General features: G+C 51.2%; 2 protein-coding genes across 6 annotated transcripts in view; both read left to right on the top strand.

The window, feature by feature from the left end:
• The first annotated feature begins 58 nt into the window (after nt 1-58).
• Nucleotides 59-4,891, top strand: VPS25 (vacuolar protein sorting 25 homolog). The gene is made up of 6 exons (XM_027870645.1): nt 59-428; nt 907-1,052; nt 1,950-2,003; nt 2,446-2,534; nt 3,290-3,365; nt 4,269-4,891. Exons 1-6 carry the CDS (start codon nt 376-378, stop codon nt 4,379-4,381), a joined length of 531 nt encoding a protein of 176 aa, XP_027726446.1. The 5' UTR covers nt 59-375; the 3' UTR covers nt 4,382-4,891.
• A 1,050-nt stretch (nt 4,892-5,941) lies between these two features.
• The window catches only part of WNK4 (WNK lysine deficient protein kinase 4), a 14,292-nt gene continuing 5,369 nt past the window's right edge, over nt 5,942-14,864 (top strand). For 3 of the 5 annotated variants that reach the window (XM_027870617.1, XM_027870620.1, XM_027870616.1), the window contains exons 1-11: nt 5,942-6,781; nt 8,597-8,769; nt 8,960-9,180; nt 9,593-9,750; nt 10,193-10,281; nt 10,419-10,635; nt 11,263-11,527; nt 11,800-11,921; nt 12,202-12,260; nt 12,339-12,495; nt 12,746-12,862. In XM_027870617.1, coding sequence (XP_027726418.1) covers nt 6,167-6,781; nt 8,597-8,769; nt 8,960-9,180; nt 9,593-9,750; nt 10,193-10,281; nt 10,419-10,635; nt 11,263-11,527; nt 11,800-11,921; nt 12,202-12,260; nt 12,339-12,495; nt 12,746-12,862 — 2,193 coding nt within the window. In that variant the 5' untranslated portion in view covers nt 5,942-6,166. The remainder of the gene's footprint in view (nt 6,782-8,596; nt 8,770-8,959; nt 9,181-9,592; nt 9,751-10,192; nt 10,282-10,418; nt 10,636-11,262; nt 11,528-11,799; nt 11,922-12,201; nt 12,261-12,338; nt 12,496-12,745; nt 12,863-14,864) is intronic. The other 2 variants (XM_027870621.1, XM_027870619.1) reach the window with 1 other exon arrangement.

Genomic DNA, 14,864 nt, shown 5'->3' with positions numbered 1-14,864 from the left:
TAGCAGGCACTTCATAAAGGCCAGTTGACTGACTGACTTCTTTGTGGGCCTCAGTTTCCTCATCTGTGAAATAAGCTACATCGCCTCAGGGGGTCCCTCTCAGCTCTAGGGTTTGGGGACCCAGACGGCTCCCGGGACACGTGGCTTGGCTCCTTGGATACACACAGTTAGGTCCCTAAGAGTTCCCGGGACCACCCATCTTCCGCACCCTGACGCGGCACGGGCGCGCGCTTTCGCCCCGTCTCACTGGTTCAGCGCCGTCCAGCCCGCGAGGATCTCAAAGTGCCAGGAACCTTTCGATTGAGCTCGGTTCCGGAAGTGCTGTGCCGGATCCCGGAAGCTAGTTCAGCAGGATTCCGGTTTCCCTGGGTGACGATGGCGACTAGTTTCGAGTGGCCGTGGCAGTACCGCTTCCCTCCCTTCTTCACGTGAGCCTTGGACCCGCTTAGGGACCACCCCCGCACCTTTTTGAGGGACTTCCCCTCCCCACTTCCTCCTAAAGTCGCCCGCCGTGCCCTCCACCTCACCGGCTGAGGAGCGTAAATTCGGACGCCCCTCCCCCCGGGTGGAGAGGACAAGGACCCTGGTGACCCCTTAGCTGACCCCAAGCGTTCTCTTCCATTCTCCCCTCCTCCTGCCTTGTAGGGTCTCTCCCTTCCCCTGCTCCGAGCGGTTTCCCCCTCTCCTCTTCCCATGGCCCCCTCCCCACCTCCTCGCTGTGCACGCCGCCCCCATCCCCCACTGCTTTCGCCTCTCCCTCCCCTTGCCCTGCGCGTGCCTCCCCACCACTCACCTCTCCCAGCCCCTCGAACGCTCCCCTGCCCCTGCCTCAGTCACTTCCCGTGTGCCCATCCCAGCCCTGATTCCTCCCCATCCTCCTCGGACGCCCTGGTCTCGCTTCCCCAGGTTACAGCCAAACGTGGACACCCGGCAGAAGCAGCTGGCGGCCTGGTGCTCCCTGGTCTTGTCCTTCTGCCGCCTGCACCGACAGTCCAGCATGACGGTGATGGAGGCACAAGAAAGCCCTCTTTTCAACAACAACAAGCTGCAGAGTATCCTCCCTTAATGCATCCGGCTCCCCTTTTCCTGTCCCAACACGAGACACTGACACCCCCCTCCTCCCAATACCCTTGGGTTGGAACCAAGTTTCAGATTTAGACTTATCTCAGGACAGACTTTTTAGTGAGGAAGAGGTGGTGAGTTTCCCCATTAGTGATACCTGGGTGACTGCTTGTCTAAGATGTTGTAGAAGAGACTGGTGTTTGAACTAAGGCTGGGCCTCTGAGGTTCCTTCCAACACTGGAGGTTCTCAGATTTCTGATGTGCACAGTAGTGATATGCAGGGTTAGGGTTTGTGTTTTCTTTTTTTTTTTTTTCCTGTCCTTCTTGACTGTTTTGTTGTTGGTGGGGTGACTGGCCTAGTAATACAGGACAAGCAAGTTCAAGACCAAGTTGACCTTTAGCAAGAAAAGGAGATTAACCTGTTTTGGCCCTGTAAATGCGCCACAGAGCTCTGGGCCCACTTTGGACAGACCCTGGGTTCTCTGGTTCATCCCTAGAGCATCTGGGAAAAACAATTTAGAATGACAAAGACAGAGGCCAAGAAATTATGTTATTCCTATAGCCTATTCTTCCTATAACAAAAGGCACTGTGCTGGATGCTAGAGAAAGAAAGAAAATAACTCCTGCATTTGAGGAGTTTACATTCCATTGCTGAAAATAACTTGGATATATATAAGTAAATAGAAAAATGTGTTCAAAGTAAATATAAGCTCTTCTCCCCTCCTTCAGTCTCCAGAGATATCAATCCAGATCTCGTTTGGATATTCTAAGTATTGTGTGTGGTGGCTCAGCATGGAACTATCTCTGGGGTTTTGTTTTCTTTTGGGTTTGAATTTATAATTTGCTCCACTTCCCCGGTCTCTGTTATTCCCTTAACCCTGAGTCAGGGAAGCTCCCCATGGAATCTATCCAGATTGTGTTGGAGGAACTGAGGAAGAAAGGTAGGTCCCAGTCCTCAGTCCTTGTACAGTCTCTTCCATGATAATTTTACCTTTGAGTATAGATCCCCTTGTGTCTTCCCTCTTCTCCTTGGTCCTTGTCTCTCTTTTACCTCTCCTTTCCTTCCTTTCCATGGCAGCAGAGCCCAGTGTGACTGGCACACTAATAGGTAGGCTTCTTTGTTTCACAGCCTTCCATCTGCCTCTAAAAGTGGGGTTTTCTTAGTCATCCTCTTTATACCTAGTGTGTGGAAGTAGGAAGTAAGTAACTATGGCATGAATTAAAAGGTAGGAACATTCTTTGGTGAAGGCCACAGTGGATTTGGAATGGGAGCTGGGTGTGGGAGGGAGTTAATCTCTCAGTGTCCTGAAAGTAGAGCCTCCTCCACTCTTTTCCACCTCATTAACCCTCTTAGCAACTTTCCCATGCATGATTGCTTTCCAGGGAACCTGGAGTGGCTGGATAAGAACAAGTCCAGCTTCTTGATCATGTGGCGGAGACCAGAAGAATGGGGGAAGCTCATCTACCAGTGGGTGAGACTCATCAGTACAGAAAAAGCACCTCACCTTGGGGGTAGAAAGGAATTGGGGTTCAGCGCTGTGTGTGCAGATCTCCATACCAAGCACTTTGGGAATGGGTTATAGAAGAAAGCTGCATCTCGGGCAAGCCTTTCCTTATGCCTCAGTTTCTCTGACTGAGTAAAGCTTCCCTTTCTTTCTCTTCTCACCACCAAGAGTCAATGGGCTGGGCAAGGCCATATTTTCAGAGCACAGTGGGGGGAACCGCTGGCTGCTTTGTTGGCCGGAGGCTCTGACCACAGGAGATAAATGAGGAAAGGGCAAAAAAATAACTTGAGGCCTCTTCTTCACACACATACTCATAGGGTCTACCTCAGACTCACAGAATGCCAGTGAATTTCTTTGAGCCATTGTAGAGTCAGAACAGGCTCTCCTGAAACTTCCAGCCACAAAACCCAACTCCTCCAAAAAGGGAAGCAGCATTAGTAGCAAGATGACATGTACAACGACATCCAGCCACCACCTCTTTCCTGAATAGGGACCTAGGCAGGACAAGAGGCCACTCATAGGTACGTGAGAAGTTGTGGTTTTAATGCTGTGTATGTATGTAAATATAGCTTCCCTTAGGGAATGTGGCTACTCAGGCACTCTTTCTCTGAGGCTAAAATCAGCTCTGGTACCTGATTCTTGGATTAGAGGGGAGGAATCAATGAGGTGACAACCCTAGGACCTTGTGGGTCCCACTTAGCCCTCATTTTCTACATCCACAGGTTTCACAGAGTGGCCAGAACAACTCTGTATTTACCTTTTATGAACTAACCAGTGGAGATGACACAGAGGATGAGGGTAATATCTTTAATTTCCCTCCCAGTTTGAATCCTGTATTTCCTATTCCCTGTTTTGTTATCCATCTCATAATCTTGACCCCTGAGTGTGTGGGTGTGTGTGTCTGTGTCTGTGTCTCTGTGTCTGTGTGTGTTTGGGGAGACAGAGGATAATAATGGTTCCTCATCCCCTCCTGACATCAGCTGAGGTGAGTTGCGGGGAAGGGACAACCTAACTTTTCAGGTATTTTAGCTTCTGTCTAGTCAAGAATTAGGTTTCATTTTGGTTTCTGAATCATCTCATCCCTTTCCCTAAAAACTCATCCTTCACCTAGATCCTTAGAATCACTTCTCCATAGAACCAGCTTCTAGATCAGTAGCAGAATTGACAGCTCTTGGCTGCAGTCCCCATCTTTCAAGGCCCTGCTTGCTTCCACCTTTGGAATACTGCTGTTCTGCATAGCGGTCAAGGCCACACAACAACCCAGAGTGGGGAAAGCCCAAGGTTCTGTCAGAAACCAGACTGCTGTGTGTATATGGAGGTATACATGTCATGACCTGTACTGCCTTGCCTTTGGCACCTTATGTCACCGGTCATCTTGCCCACCTCCTCCCTGATCCATCCTCCATGACCAGGAGAGTTGGCTGTCCTGGTAGTATCCTGGAACCTGTATAGCCTTAGGATATACCGTCTCTAGCTTAGATGCAAGGTGATTGGGGTTCACCCTTTGCTCCTCCTGTGCCAGGTACTGAAATGCTAGGTGGAGTCTTATGTCTAACTCACCAGGCATCTTAGTTCAGCAGCCTGTACCAGTCATCAACTCAAAATGACCCTGTTCATTTCTCCTCCAGTGTTTTAGAGCTTCAGATTCCCAGTACATATGTGGAGAGGTGGGATCCCCTTACACCTCTGCTTTCTCCACAGAGTTCCATGGGCTGGATGAGGCCACACTTCTTCGAGCTCTGCAGGCCCTACAGCTGGAGCACAAGGCTGAGATCATCACAGTCAGTGATGGTCGAGGGGTCAAGTTCTTTTAGTGGACCCGTTACTCTACCCCTTCCTTAATTTTCTGAAGGAGATAGGCTCTGTCCCCACAGATTGGAGCTTATACCCAAATGTAACTTAAAGAACTTTTCAACTTCCCCCCACTTGTGGGTTGGGAGACCCATGGGAGAATTTGGAAGAGAATTCCTCTGTTACCCCACTGTTCTGCTCCATGAGTGGGTTGAGGTAATAGCCCCAGAGAGAAAAGATGTGCCTCCTTTCTCCTTAATCTTTCTACTCCCTTATTCCAGACTTTGGCTGATCCAGGGTCAGTAAACTCACAAAACATAGTCACACATATCTACAAGTACACAGCACCTACTGACTTCTCCCCTCAGGTTTAGCCTGGATCCTCTAAAGAGGATTAGGGGTTACATGGAGGACCTGGCTGCAGGCAGCCCACAGGGCATCAGAGGAATAGTAGATCAGAGAGGGAGAACTGGCAGCAAAGTGCCAGGTATGGCTCTGATCTATGTTATTAAAGCTGGATTGTTCAGCTCTCAGTGTCTTTGTCCGGGTGACTGTTTGTGTGGGAAAGTGGGGACTGGAACTGAGGATGATGAGAGTGGTTTGTGAACTGGTGAATCTTAGCATAGAGATTTGGGGGCATCTAAGGTGAGGAAGAGAAGAGTCCTGTGGTCTTTAAAATGTCCATAGGGAATTTCAGGATCAGTTTTCTCCAAACTAATTCTAGACCCTTCCACTAGGATTTAGCTGTTAATGTTTTGTTGGTCAGCATTACAAGAAGGACCTTGCAACTTGAAGAAACACTAATGATTCTAGCTACGCTGCAGTGACAGTCCCTCTTTTTTCCCCTACAGGTCCTAAACATAGGGTGGGGCTCTCTTTTGTAGGCGGAAGCAAAAGGGTTAGGGCGGATTTGAACTTTGCTTTATTGGAGAGGTGGTCAAACAGGAAAGCGCAGATGGCTGCAGGATAGCCAACTGGTCCAGGTTGGGGGCCGGAGGGGGGAGGGTGGAGACGGAGCTCTCAGTACTGGAGTGGGTGATGGAGAGGCGTGTCCCGACAGCATAGCTCCTCAGTTGGAGCAAACAGCAAAGTGACCAAAGGGGGCGGGGTCGTGGAAGAGAAACCCAGGCGTTCTGTAGTCCTTGTGCCCTCTGCCTTTGCTTTCGCCGCTGGAACTACTCCGGCCGGTTAGTGGACGAAGGTAGGGTTGCCTTATCAGGCGGGTGGCAGCCTTACCCCCACCCTGGAACCAAGAGCTACTCACATTTCCTCCTCTCGTTTAGGCTGGAGTGCTAGCTCCTTGTATGGCGGAGAAGAACCTCTCTGTTCAGGACAAGAGTTTTACTTCTGGGGGGGGGGAAATGGAGAGAAGTGGTCGTCTGTGAGGGGGAGGGCTAATAGCTTTGAGTGATGAGACGGGAGCGGGTCTCAGGAGGTGGAGTATGAAATGAAGCAGGTTTAGCAGCATCTATAACAAAATCTTTCCTGGCTTGCGCTGGGGGAATGCGAGAGCACAGAAACCCCGAAGGGGCAGCCAGGGGTGGGCGGGAGGAGGGGTGGAGAATAGGCGGGGGTTAGGGAGGGAGCCCCCCAACTGAGGGGCCTGTGGGTAGGGCCAGAGTGGAGGAGGCGGAGCTTCAGAGCAGGAGAGCTGGGGGTCGGGGCTGGAGCCTTATTGCAGAAGCTTGAGCTCAAACCCCAGTGAGTCTCTCCGAGCTAGCGCAGTTCTCTAGACCCAGACCCCAAAGAGCAGAGTCCTGCTACCTTTGGCTCCTGGCCTGCGGTGCCATCAGATCCTTTCCTTCCTCATGCTGTCCCCCCCTGCTCCGGAGACCCCTGTTCCAATGTCTCAGACTGAGGCGGACCTGGCGTTGAAGTCCCCGCCGCCTCCCGCTCCTGCCGGGGTTCCCCGCCTCGGTCCGGCGCCCCGGCGGATGCGTCGCTTCTCCGGAAAAGGGGAGCTCCGACCACGCTCCACGCGTTTCAGCCGCCGCAGTTCGGTGGACCTGGGGTTCCTGAGCACTTGGTCTGAGCCCGCCCCGCCCCTCCCTGATCCCCCGGGCCCTCCGGATTTAAGTAGTCCGGGTTCCCCCAAGTCCGTACAACCTAGCTTCGGGGAGCAGGCGGAAGGTGCACCAAGCGTGGGTCCTGCAGGGAAGCCAGGAGAGCTAGGGCGTCCGGAACTCTCAGGATCGGGGGGAGGCCTGGGTTTTGGGGAGATGCTGCAGAGCCCCGGTGGGGTGGCGCCTGAGAGGCTACGAGAGCAGGAGGAGAAGGAAGATACGGAGACGCAGGCTGTGGCCACGTCCCCGGACGGCCGCTATCTTAAGTTCGACATCGAAATCGGACGTGGTTCCTTTAAGACTGTCTACAGGGGTTTGGACACGGATACTACGGTGGAGGTCGCTTGGTGTGAGCTGCAGGTGAGAGGTGGGTGGGCGTGGGGGTGTCACTTGAGCTGTGGCAGCGTCCAGAGGAAGGTAGAAAATCGCTTCCAATCCGGGGACCCTTCCTGTGAGATCTTCCTGGATAGAGGGGACGCAGCAGGCAGAATCCCAAGTTTGCCTCCCTGTCTCCATCTACCCACATGTCCCAATTGGTCTGCGTTGACTGGACTGCTGGTCCGATCACTCTAGTCATACCATAGAGAATCCCACTGAGAAAAACAGACGGGTAACGTGCAGTGGGGACTGCTTGTCCCTTAGCAGGATCCGCTTGATTTCCACCTCAGCCTTAGGTCAAGACGAAGGATCAGAGGAGAGCTTGGTCCCTGATCCCCATTGCTGGCCAGACCTGTCCAGACACAGTGGGTTGGGGTTGACCTCAGGGGTTATTTGCTTACTCTTCCTCTCACTCCAACCAAAGGGAGACCAGCCCTGGATCCCTTCTCCTCAGCGCCCTCCCTAAAGGTCACTGGAGGTCATGGGTGCAGGGGGAGAAGCCCAAGCCCTTGGGACAGGGTCTTCTCAACGCAGGGGATTTAGTTGGACCTCGGAAAGACCAGTCTTTCGGGGGGGGGGCGTTTCGGGGTAGTGAAGGAAAAGAGGGACTATATGGGAACGCCTAGAGCCCGCCACCCTAAGACTGCTTCTGTGGCAGCATGGAATCAGGGAAGTTTCCCCCCAAAAGATCCTTGGAGCCTTCGGCGAGAAAGCAAGAACAGAGATCCTATGTCCTGGGTTAGGCGTCGGAACACCTGATTCCTCAATTCTTTCTTCGTCCCATTGTCGTCCCCAACCCTCAGGTGTGGGTCTGGGCTGAAGATCGTGAGTGCTGGAAGGGGTGTGAAATCATTCACGTCTCCCTCCTCCCCGAGTTCCCTTTCAGACTTCACTACAGGCTTGAAAAATAGAATCAGCTGTAGTTCCCAGTTCTGGGTCCTGAAAGGCTACTTAGCCCCGGATCCCTCAATGAGACTGTGGGGGAGGAGGCCGGGGCGGAGTGGGCACCTTGAGGGAAGGGTCCCTCCCCTCGGGTCCTGGCACCAGGAGGGTCCCTCACTCCTGCCAACGCCGCGCCCTGGGACCTGGGCCAGGAGGAGAGAGGCGGCCAAAATGAGGGGGGTGGAGATGAGGGAGGAGAGACGTGGGGCGAATGGTGGAGGGTAGGTCAGGGGGAGAGGCAGGGGCTCAGGCTCCAAGAAACCTAGAATCTTTGCACTCCTCTCTCTAGTCCTGCCTTTGACTCTTGTCTACCCAGTTCTTCTCGTTCTACCTTTCCTCTTCTGCCCCTCTCTCCCACTTTTCCTCCAACGTGCTTCCCCTCCGGTTCCCCTTCGGGCCCCAGGTCGCCCCCTCCCACTCCCACCACCGGAGTCGGGCACAAAGACTGCATTGAACTCTAGGCCCCTGGACCGTACCACATAAAGGCGCTTGTGTTCGTCTGTGGGGGTCCGAGTACCGCGTCGGGTGCGTCCTTGGAGCCAAAACGGGAGAGGGCGGGCCGGGTGGGGCCGGGGCCCGGGAGCCTATTGGGCAAGAGCCCCACCCGCCCCCGACCCAGCCCCTCCCCACCCCCAGAACCCAGACCTCCGGGAGTCTCCAGACCTGCCTCCTCAAGTCCTATCCCCTACAGCCTCCCCCATTCTGTTCATCTCAGGCTCTTTTGCCCCCCCCTTGCCCGGAAGAGGACCCCACACTTAGTTGCTACCCCTTATCCAGGCATTCTAGGGATCTGAAGGACACCCTTTGGGCGTTGGGTTTCGTATTACCATTCACTACCCCCTCCCCCACCCCTAGACTCGGAAACTGTCCCGGACAGAGAGGCAGCGTTTCTCCGAAGAGGTGGAGATGTTGAAAGGGCTGCAGCACCCCAATATCGTCCGCTTCTACGACTCGTGGAAATCTGTGCTGAAGGGCCAAGTCTGCATTGTACTAGTCACAGAACTTATGACTTCGGGCACGCTCAAGACGTGAGTTCTGGAACCATGGGCCAGCAGGGCTCAGGGAAGAGGGCGGGAGTATGCTCAGGGACACCCGATGGAGGAGATGGAGGACTCCAAAAAGACCTCTCCAAAGTCCAGTGCTCCAGTCTTGTACCCTTAGGTGGTCCCTCACTATACTCTCCTATCTCCATGCTCACGCCCTCTTTTCTCCTCCCAGATACTTGAGGCGATTCCGTGAAATGAAGCCTCGGGTCCTTCAGCGCTGGAGCCGACAGATCCTGCGTGGGCTGCACTTCCTGCACTCCCGGGACCCCCCTATCTTGCACCGGGACCTCAAGTGCGATAACGTCTTTATTACGGGGCCCACTGGCTCAGTCAAGATCGGGGACCTTGGCCTAGCCACACTGAAGCGCACCTCCTTTGCCAAGAGTGTCATCGGTGTGCTCCCACACTCCTTTCTACCCTGACTCTTCCCGATCTCTCTCCCACATCCCCTTCCCCACTTAACTCACTCTAGCATTAGAGAAGACTGGAGGGGCCCCAGAATGCCCCAATCCCGGGAGCCTTTGAGAGCTGAGGGGTGAAAGGCGACTGGGAACTCCTTGGAAGTGTAGCCGAATGCAGAGAGAATCTAAATCCGGGATATGACTAAAAGAGGGAGACACAAGCCAGCCCAGCCCAGATACAGATGTGGGGATCAGTCTTGTCCTAGAGTTCCTCTCTCCTCATTCCCAACATGTTCCTATCCCAGCCCACGCAATCTAGTTCTTGCCCTGGTTGAAATTCCTCTACCAGGCGGCCATGGAGAATATAGGAACCACCGGTTGATCCCCATTTTGCCCCCACCTAGGAACCCCGGAGTTCATGGCACCTGAGATGTACGAGGAGAAATACGATGAGGCAGTGGATGTATATGCATTTGGCATGTGCATGTTGGAGATGGCCACTTCTGAGTATCCTTATTCTGAGTGTCAGAATGCTGCCCAAATCTATCGCAAGGTCACTTCGGTGAGGAAATGGGAGGAAAGGATCTCCCAATCGCTGATTTCAGTGCTTCCAGTCTCTTTGCTGCCTGATTTTTAATACATATACCTGGACAAAGAAATACTTTTTTTTTCTGGGAAGACAAGGGTTTAACTTTATTGCCACTGTCCTCCATTCCACAATTTGTGAGACAATTTAGGAGACAGTGGGTGGGCAGCTAGGTGGTGCAGTGGTTAGGGTACTGGCCTTGGAGTCAGGAGGACCTGAGTTCAAATTCGACCTCAGACACTTAGCTGTATGACTTTGGGCAAGTCACTTTAACCCTGTTTGCCTCAGTTTCTTCATCTGTAAAATGATCTCGAGAAGGAAATACCAGTATCTGTCAAGAAAACCTCAAATGGGTATCTTGTCTGGCTCTGAGGTTGGACATGCACTAAGTCTAGGTCCCTTCTCTTCTTCTGCCCAGGGCACGAAGCCTAATAGTTTTCACAAAGTGAAGGTACCAGAGCTGAAGGAGATAATAGAAGGCTGTATCCGCACAGATAAGAATGAGAGGTGGGGCCTGGAAATGGAATTGTGGGAGACATGGAGGTTGGGGTATGGAAATAGGGGAAGATGAGGATGTAGGGGTGGGGGAGAGAAAGGAGAACACCATATTGGCCCTCAACTAATCTGACCTGCTCCATTTCTAGGTTCACCATCCAGGATCTCCTGGCCCATGCCTTCTTTCGAGAAGAGCGAGGTGTACATGTGGAACTGGCAGAGGAGGATGATGGGGAAAAGCAGGGGCTGAAGTTGTGGTTGCGAATGGAAGATGCCAGGAGGGTTGGCCGTCCTCGAGACAACCAGGCCATTGAGTTTTTATTCCAGCTGGGAAGGGATGCGGCTGAGGAAGTGGCCCAGGAAATGGTGAGAGGACTGGACCTTAAGGACAAGGGAGGAGATATGTGTTGGGGTAGTATTACTGTATGGAAGGAGGGGCAAGGTGGGGAGAGAAATAAAGAAAATGTGGATGATGGGAAGTAGAGAGGAGAATGAAGGAGAGGAAGTTGGTTCCACTCAATAGAGGGAGGGAAGCTAGGAGGAGGTGGATGACACTAATCTAGGAAAAGTCCAGGTTAAAGGGGGAATCTAAGCATATTCTTTGATTTGAATAATATTCCTTCCCCATGCTCAATTAAGACTGCATCCTTGGTAGGGAAATCGAAGTTGAGAGATCTGGATCTTCTCATTCATTTCTTCTTTTTTTTTTTTTAAGCTGTTAAATATACAGTAGCAACATTTATTTCACCATTTGTATGTAAAAGGTGTTTCTCCAGGCCAGATGATTTGATATAAAAATCAAACCCATCACACTGCCCACCCCACCCTAACCCACTCCCACCCCCAGTGGTACTTTCTACATCAAGTGCAATCAGAAATTTGTACAACATGAATATCTGCTTCTGAGGAATGATGGCTGGAGGTCCATGTTTCTGTATCTGTCTGTATGTAAACTTGTCTCTAGGTATGCATTGTTATTTTCTTTCTCATCAGGTGGCCCTGGGACTAGTCTGTGAAGCAGATTACCAGCCTGTAGCTAGAGCTGTTAGAGAAAGAGTCGCTGCCATTCAACGAAAAAGAGAGAAGCTTCGTAGAGCTCGGGAGACAGAGCCACTCCCAGCACCCCCAGGACCACCTCCAGTGGTTGCCCCCACAGCTCCTGGTCCCGAAGCTCCCTTTCCCCCTGAACCTGAGGAACCTGAGGCGGATCAGCACCAGCCATTCCTTTTCCGTCACGCCAGCTACTCCTCTACCACTTGTAAGTCACCCCTGATCCCTGGTATTAGGCAGCCCCCTCCTCCCAACCTTTGCTGGGGCTGAACTTGTAACACCTCCTAACAACCCTCTGTAGAACAGTCTCCCCACCTGGGTGGGAGAGATTCTTCCTGCTTCTAACCCTATTGCTGTCTCTGGGAAGGAAGAAATGGAACTGCCTTTGGAGCTCTTTACCACTCAGGCTTACTCCTTCTTTGTCCAGCACCCTTCTCTTGGCTCTTTCTAATTCCCCCTCCCTTCATCTCTCTCCTGCAGCGGATTGTGAGACTGATGGTTACATTAGCTCCTCTGGCTTCATTGAAACTTCAGACCCAGTGCTCCAGCCTCATGGAAGAGAACCATCCAGCCCTGCTGATCCTCAGATCTGCCTGCCTTCGGTGAGAGAGGCTAAATTGGGGGAAGGGGACGCTAGTGGTTTAAATCTCTGACTCATCTTCCTGTGACTCATAACCCCATGAGCCTAGATGTTCTCTTTTTCTTACCTGATGATCCCTGGCTATACCTCCTTGGAACTTCACTACCCTTGACTTCATCTGTTCCTGATCCAATTTTCTAGGATGTTAGGATCTTTGACTGTGACCCCCAAAACCCAGAATCACAGAATGTCAGTGGGAAAAGTCTATCTAATTTCTTCTGATTGACCTCATGTACTTTCAGGCCTTTGCCTTATCCATTCCCCGATCTGGTCCAGCCAGTGACTTCTCCCCTGGGGATAGGTATGTTCTAGATTAGGATGGATGGAGTAGGTCTTGGGATGTGGTTGGAGGAAGGAATTGGGATAAGTGTGCCCACAGCTTTCCTCTTCCTTCTTCTACTTCCTCCCCTTTCTCCAGTTATACTTCAGATGCAGCATCGGGACTCAGTGATGTAGGAGAAGGTCCAGGAAGAATGAGGAGACCCCCTGGGAGAAGCCCAAAGCGTAGACCTCGATCCCGCCTACGTGTTACCAGCGTGAGAAAGGGGTGACAGGACAACTAGACTCTGGGAATACCATGGGAAGGACCAGGAGGGAACAATGGGAGGGATGATGGAAAGGGGCAGGAATGCAGATCATAGATGGAAATGAGGACCTATTCCCCCATCCTGGTTTCTGTGATCTGGTTTTATGGTGTGACCTGCCCTTCTCTTTCCCCAAGTTTGGTCACTATCACGTAGGGGCTAGGGCAGTGACCTCCATCCCACACTGACTCTGTATCCAAAGGTGTCGGACCAGAATGATCGAGTCGTTGAGTGTCAGTTGCAGACACACAACAGCAAGATGGTGACCTTCCGATTCGACTTGGATGGAGACAGTCCTGAGGAGATCGCAGCTGCCATGGTTAGGAGGAAGGAAAAGAGGCTTTCATGACTGGGTCCAGGATGGATCTCTCTGTATTGATGGTCCCCAGCACTATTCTAAGCATGGTGGGGAATACCAAGGAAGTAGAAAGCATGGTCCCTGGCCTTGAAGGCCATTTGGGGAAAAAGTCACTTAAATCCATAAAACAAGGAGAAAACATAAGGCAAGATCTAGTTAAATCATTAGGATGGCATGGACATAATGTCACAGTTTAAAGAGATGGAAAGGTAGCGTGGAACGGTGGAAAGAGCCCTGTTCTGGAGTCAGTGAGTCAGCCAGTCAGTAAACATTTATTAATCACCTGCTATGTACTTAGCACAATGCCTGGAGTCAGAGGACCCAGTTCAGATCTCGCCTCTGATACACATTACATGCGAGCTCAGGCAAGTCACTTGACCTCCTTGGGCCTCAGTTCTCTTATCACTGAAATCCGAAGGTGGCCTAGATGCCCTCCGAGGTCCCTTCCAACTCTAGGTCTGTGATAAGCTCATAGACTCAATGATGATTTTTATTAGCAAAGGCTAGCCTTCCATTTAATGTAGTCAGCATTAATTAAGTACTTTCTGTGTGCAGAGCAGTGGACTTAAGTCCTGGAAGAGGTAGAAAGTTGCTTTTATTTCTCTTGCAACTGCCATGGTACTCTGCCAGGCAGAGAGCTTTGGAGTTTCTGGACTGACGTGATCAGCAGTAGGGAGCTACTGCAGAATCTTGAAGAGGAAAATAGCAGGACAGAAGTAATATTTTAGGGAATTTAGTTTGTTAGCTATGTGTGGAATATATTAATAAATAAAAAAGACCAGTGGCAGAGAGTTCAGCTAAGAACTGTTGCAGTATCCAGGCATGAGATGAGGAGAGTTGAATTTCAGGGACATTTCTTTTTCTTTTTTTTCCCCCCCTAGGCTATAGGGTTAAGTGACTTGCCCAGGGTCACACAGCTATAGTAAGTGCTATGTGTCTGAGGCTGCATTTGAACTCAGGTCCTCCTGAATCCAGGGTCGGTACTCTATCCACTTCGCCACCTACCTGCCCCTCAGGGACATTTCAAAAGAACTGGCAGAACTCAATGCCAGTTAAGTCCAGTGACGATTTGGAGATAGTACTTTGTGCATATGGGAAGGGGAGGGAGAGAGGGAGGCTAAGAGAGATAAGAGGGAGACAGAGACAGAGACAGACAGAGATAGAGAGGGATGTATGTATGGGTAGCTCAATGGTTATTCACACATGCATACACACATGTGTGGCATGTGTACATAAACATATGTTGAATATTGGTCACAAAAAAAGGGAAAGCATCAAGGATTAGTGGAGTTTCTAGCCCAGGAGATTGGAATAAGAGAGCTGCCATTAAAGGAATAGAAATGGATCCCCAGGGAAAAGATTGAGAGGCAGTGTTGTATAGTGGAAAGAGGATGGGGACTGGATCTATGACTTTATTGATAAAGGGAACTTCCAGATGGGGAAATTTCCTCTACCAATGAAGGTCAGCACCTTCTCTGACACTGAAAATCTTAGAGAGTTACCTAGGGCACTAAGAGGGAAAGTGACTTGTTCACAGACACAAAGTCAATGTCAGAAGCGGGGATTTGAACTTGGGTCTTCCAGACTCCAAAGCACACTCTCTAATTACTGTATCATGTTGTACAGTGGAAAGATCACTGGATTTAGAGCTTAGCACGGTGCCTAGTATGCAGTAAGCACTTAATAAATGTTCTATCTATCCATCCATCTATCTGTTAACCTATTATTCCATCTATCTATCTATCTATTTACCTTTCTATCTATCCATCCATCTCTCTATGGAAGATCTGGATTTGAATCCAGGCTCTACTCCTTACTGCCCCTGTGACCTTGGACAAGTCACTTTAGCTCTTTGGAACTCAGTATCCTCAACTGTAAAATAAAGGAGTTGGATTAGATCAGGGGTGGGGAACCTTCAGCCTCGAGGCCATATGTGGTCCTCTAGGTCCTCAAGTGGGGCCCT

Source organism: Vombatus ursinus, unplaced genomic scaffold (assembly GCF_900497805.2).
Source record: "Vombatus ursinus unplaced genomic scaffold, bare-nosed wombat genome assembly UNPS02014797.1, whole genome shotgun sequence".
Taxonomy (NCBI): Eukaryota; Metazoa; Chordata; class Mammalia; order Diprotodontia; family Vombatidae; genus Vombatus; species Vombatus ursinus.
This window is presented reverse-complemented; position numbering and strand designations above follow the sequence as displayed.